Here is a 5,000-nt window from a genome sequence, read left to right as displayed (position 1 = left end):
CGAGTCCCCCTCACTTTTATGTGGATTGTCATTTGCCACAACAGTTAGATTAAAAGGCAGGAGCGAGGGAGACACAGAAGATAATTCCTTTTCGGTTTTAAGAATTCCATTCGGTTCCAAATGGAAGAATCCACCTCGGTTACTTTTAGGCACCAGCTTGTACTGAATGGTCCCAAAGTCACCAGAATCTTTGTCTGTGGCCTATAAAATTTGAGAATTACAGTTTTGCTTTATCTTATATTTCAGAGAATGAGCCAAAGTTTTAAGATGATTTGTCAACTGCTATCAGTATAACTTACTGTAACATGTAAAACAGTCGAAGAAATAGGAGCATTTTCAGAGACGAAGGCATAATAACTGGAATGTGCTAAGTCACTGTAAGGAGGCGTGAAAATAAATTCTGGTTTGTTGTCATTCACATCTATGACATTTATGTGCACCTGTAAATAATTTTTTATGTGATTAGTTCCAATTATAATGAATATTTTGTGTATTATACGTATAATATTGAGTATTCACTTTCTTATTTAGTCATATAATAGCACCATAAAGCAAGCCAATAACTTATCTAATCTTAAATCTTAATCTTCATTAAATGATACTACGAAGAAAACCTCTACGAACTTTTGCAACCCTGTTCTCAGTTTCCGGCGGGGCTGTAGGCAATTCAAGGGCCACTGAGAGTGTGAAATGCTTTTTTGTCTCATAGTCAAGTGGGGCTTTAACAAAAAGTCCACAGTGGCGTTCAGCAGTCACATCTACATTGAATAACCCTAGAAAAGAAAATCAATCATAAGAATTACTAATAAGGGGACTATATAAGTACTGAGATTTATATAAAGGTACTCAAATGGCACTGAATATATTTACATGCATGTTTAACTTTAAATAAAACAAATAAATTATTAGAGAAAGAAATTATTCACACAATTGTGCTTCCATGCAAAGAATTACATATGCATATTTAAACTGAAAATCCCTGAAATAAAATAAAAGCTTTACATGCCCTTACCATCTCTGTTGCCGTCCAGTATAGTACACCGGAGATGTCCTACTAAATCAGGTTTATTAAGAATATTCAGTTTATGCACTAGTGTCCCTACGGCTGTATCCTCCTTAACTTCGGCACTGTATTCAGTATCAGAAAATGTAGCCCAGGTTTTTGGAACACTTGGCTCCACGCCGGGGCGTTCCACTGACACTGAGGCGGTCGAGGTGGTGCTGAGTTGGGGACTACCTAAATCTCTTGCTACGATTTCCAACTGTTGGAAGGGGAAAACAAAACAGATGACAATATCTCATGAAATTTTGATTAACAACTGAATATAATTATAACCACTATATGATTTGTTTTAGACCCAAGTATTGACCAAAAACTATAAACAGAAACAGGTGTTCTACCTCAAAATCTGACTCCAATTCTGGCTGGAGGTCAGCTTTGATAGTTATAACTCCAGAGTCTTTGTCAATAGCAAAGTAATCAGGTGCTACACCATATCCATTTAGTTCATATTCCACCTGTCAACAGAATCAGTACTGCATCAGTAACACAGTGAAGGAAGAATATTATTCTAATCATCAATATCATCCAAGAATGAACGATATGTTTATTTAAAAACTTGCTCCTTGATTCTGGGTACCACATAGCCACGAAGTTCCACAACTGTAGAAGTGATAATCATTATCAGTTTGATTTTTATTTGACAGTAATCTAAATTCTGCTTATCTCACCTGACTATTAGGTTTGGTCCCATCGGCATCAGTGGCAAGTGCAGTGGCCACGAGGGTGCCAGGGGGAGAAGCCTCAGGGATAGTCAGAGGGGGAATCGGTGCATTGAAGATGGGTGGGTTATCATTCTTGTCTTCAACTGTTACCAAGACAGAACAGGTGGCCTACAGAAGATTAGATTAAGTAGTTTCATTAATATATTTTATTAAAAGAAAATTAACTGTATTTTTTACCATTACAAGACTATATGCTATTCTCTCTGGGGATACAAGTTGTACCAGCTTACCTGTGGGCCATCTGGGTTTTCGAGAGTACCAACAACAATGGTGTGGCGTGGAGCCTGCTCATAGTCCAACCCACGAATCGTTGTGATACGTCCAGATTGTGGCTCAATGCTAAATAACTGTGTATCACCACTGACCAGCACATATGTAATCTGTTGAAACAATTCTTTAAGTGGGGACTTGGAACTTCCTACTGAAAACAACTCCCTACTGAATTAAAATCACAATTTTTGAGAAAAAGTACTTTCAAAGGCTTTTTTCAAGTCAAATTGATGGGAACTACAAGAAGACTTCCAACATCAGTAATGGTCACATTAAATACTCAAATAGTAACAGGATAAAGTCAAATGTGTTTAACATCAACAATATTATGCTTAGATAAAAAGTTACGACTTTTAATTCAAATGCCTCATGTTGAATATCAAAAGTTACGCACAACAGGCCTGGTGTCTGGGTCAGTTGCAACCACGGTGGCAACCAAAGTATCAGGAACGTTTTCCGGCACTAAAGCTTCGTACACCTGTTGAGTGAAAATGGGTGGCTCGTCTCCAACATCAGTAACAAGCACTGTCACCGTAGCAGTTGAGATGCGTGGGTCAGCTGCTCCATCCTTTGCTGTCACCACGAGATAATGCACCTGATGAAAGTCAGTCCTTATTAGAATGAAATGAGTAAAAATAAACAAATCCGAGGTCCATTGCTTCTTTATTAATAGCTTTGTATTATATGCCTCTTGTTAAGTTTCCATATAAATACACCAAAAGAATGATTCTGATAGATTTATTAAAATTCATCCCATGACTACTGCTAAAAGTAGTACCTCAAAAATGCAAAAGGTATCTTCTTTACCAAATTGCTTTTCAAACAAAGACAAAATGAACAGGGCTTTGTATCCCTATCGTTTTTACATCACCATGGCATCACTCATTATTTGGTGGCCATATTGGGAGAGTGCGACTGTTTGTTTTCGAGACTAATTGAGTTCGTTTTTCTCTCTTTTGTAAGTCTCTCCTTCCTCTTTATACTACGTCAAGAGAAAGGTGAAGAATGCCAAGCTTCTACTTTGCAATATGACGTTATAGCACAGGCTTCCTGTTACCTTGGTTTCATATACAAAACAGGAAAAATCAAAGCACAAGAGATATTGCTGACTGTCAGAGTGTCAATGTCAGTCCCATTGTCACTGACGCGCATTTTCAAGTAATTTTTGCGCTTCTGTGATGTTGCTAACGCGGTGGAGGCTAGGGCGGAGCCAAATTGAATTTAGTAGTCTCCTTCCCCAGCGGATAGCCTGCGGGAGGGCTGGCACTGAAGAGGATGAAAAGAGGGGCGTAGCCTGCATGTGCTCAGTATGGTATGTTTTGCGGTACTGGTGTAAAGCTGTATGTGTTGTCAGGCTCCTCATTTCGTATACGGTATTATACATGGCCACTTGCAGGCGAGGTTGCCCACTTTGTGGTACCCCATGTTTATCCTCAGGGATGCTCCTCTTGGGATGTGACCTAAGCCTGAAGACTAATTCCTTGTTCCGGCAGACTTACTGCCTGTGGCTGTCCTGCCCCCCCCCCCCCCCATTTTACAAAGGGATCTACTCGTTATTAGGTAAAAAAAAAAAAAAAAAAAAAAAAAAAAAAATATGAGGTACAAAAGTACATTTTTAAGCAGCTTAAGTTCCTCACTTCGCCTCTCACCGTGCCCTTTTCCAATTTTCATTACGTGTTCATAAACATGAGCAATGCGGTGTCGACAAGCGAAGGGAGGAGGTGCCAGGTGATGAAAATTTCCTGTCATCTGTTAGATCCACGTCCCTTCCCATCCCATGTGTGGAATTCATGTTGAACAGATTGCAACAGGAACGACGAAGGGAAGGGCAAGAAAACACACGAATATGCCGAAGGCCTTTTCACTATTGCTTCGTCAGGGCATGCCCTGACGAAGCAATAGTGGAAAGGCCTTCGGCATATTCGTGTGTTTTCTTACTGTTCCCATCCCATGTCCGCGTTCCTATAAGGTTTGGTACAGAGGATGGTCCCGTGATGATATAATGTTACTGTCATGAATACTTTGGTTCACTAGCTTCAGCTTAACAGGGCTGTCGCTTAAAAGATAAAAAAAAACTATTTATTTATTCCAAATGGTACTTTTTCACTATTACTTTGATGATATATTGTATCAGATTCATAATACAAATGCCATACCTGTTGCTTTTCATAGTCCAATGCAGCCTTGGTTCGTATCTCGCCAGTTTCACTTCCAATGCTAAAAGGCGATTCTTCGGGCACTGAGTACATTACTTCTCCATGAAGGTCTAAATCACCGTCTTCAGCCTGTACGAGTGATGGCATATTGTTAATATATGCAAAAGCTATAAACACTATAACACATATTCCAAAAAATGAATGATTCCTCAAAAGAATGAAAATTTGTCTTACGGTAACTGTTCCAACTATTGCCTCCGTGAGTCCTTCGTCAACCCTAAAGGAATAAGGGAGGCCCACAAACTCCGGGTTCTTGTCATTGATATCCCCAACAGTAATAGTAACTGTAGCCGTGTTAGCAAGGCCTTCGGGGTCTTCCGCTTTTACGATCTTGAATATTGACAGAAATATCAAACTTTTACAACTGCTTCAATTATATATTTTCTAAATACGTTTTATTTGAAATGTGATATAAAGCAAATCATATTGAATTCCAGCTCACTTACTAAGGCATACGAATCAAGACTTTCTCTGTCCAATTTTTCTTTGAGACGAATGGTGCCGGATGTGTCTCCAATATCAAAGTGGCGAAGGTCATTGCCACCCACAAAGGAAAAAGTGGCAGCGTCACCTTCTGGGTCTATTGCCTGGAAGGTAATTACTTGTTCTATAATTCCATAACTACTTGTCTGTATCTATGTATAAACATACAAACTAATTTATCGATATGAATAATATGTAGGTTTATCTGCGCATGCCTATTTATGAATGGAAAGATGACAAATTCAC

At 39.1% G+C, this 5,000-nt stretch overlaps 1 protein-coding gene across 1 annotated transcript in view; it reads right to left on the bottom strand.

Moving 5' to 3' along the window:
* The window catches only part of LOC113808733 (cadherin-99C), a 71,605-nt gene that overhangs the window by 9,873 nt on the left and 56,732 nt on the right, over positions 1-5,000 (bottom strand). The window contains exons 15-25 of the mRNA XM_027360208.2: positions 4,718-4,858; positions 4,446-4,601; positions 4,212-4,340; positions 2,450-2,650; positions 2,016-2,165; positions 1,732-1,893; positions 1,402-1,518; positions 1,013-1,262; positions 625-773; positions 300-440; positions 1-201 (exon numbers count right to left, since the gene is read on the bottom strand). The exon at positions 1-201 is cut by the window's left edge and continues 24 nt beyond it. Coding sequence (XP_027216009.1) covers positions 1-201; positions 300-440; positions 625-773; positions 1,013-1,262; positions 1,402-1,518; positions 1,732-1,893; positions 2,016-2,165; positions 2,450-2,650; positions 4,212-4,340; positions 4,446-4,601; positions 4,718-4,858 — 1,797 coding nt within the window. The remainder of the gene's footprint in view (positions 202-299; positions 441-624; positions 774-1,012; positions 1,263-1,401; positions 1,519-1,731; positions 1,894-2,015; positions 2,166-2,449; positions 2,651-4,211; positions 4,341-4,445; positions 4,602-4,717; positions 4,859-5,000) is intronic.

Source organism: Penaeus vannamei, chromosome 32 (genome assembly GCF_042767895.1).
Source record: "Penaeus vannamei isolate JL-2024 chromosome 32, ASM4276789v1, whole genome shotgun sequence".
NCBI classification, from domain to species: domain Eukaryota; kingdom Metazoa; phylum Arthropoda; class Malacostraca; order Decapoda; family Penaeidae; genus Penaeus; species Penaeus vannamei.
This window is presented reverse-complemented; position numbering and strand designations above follow the sequence as displayed.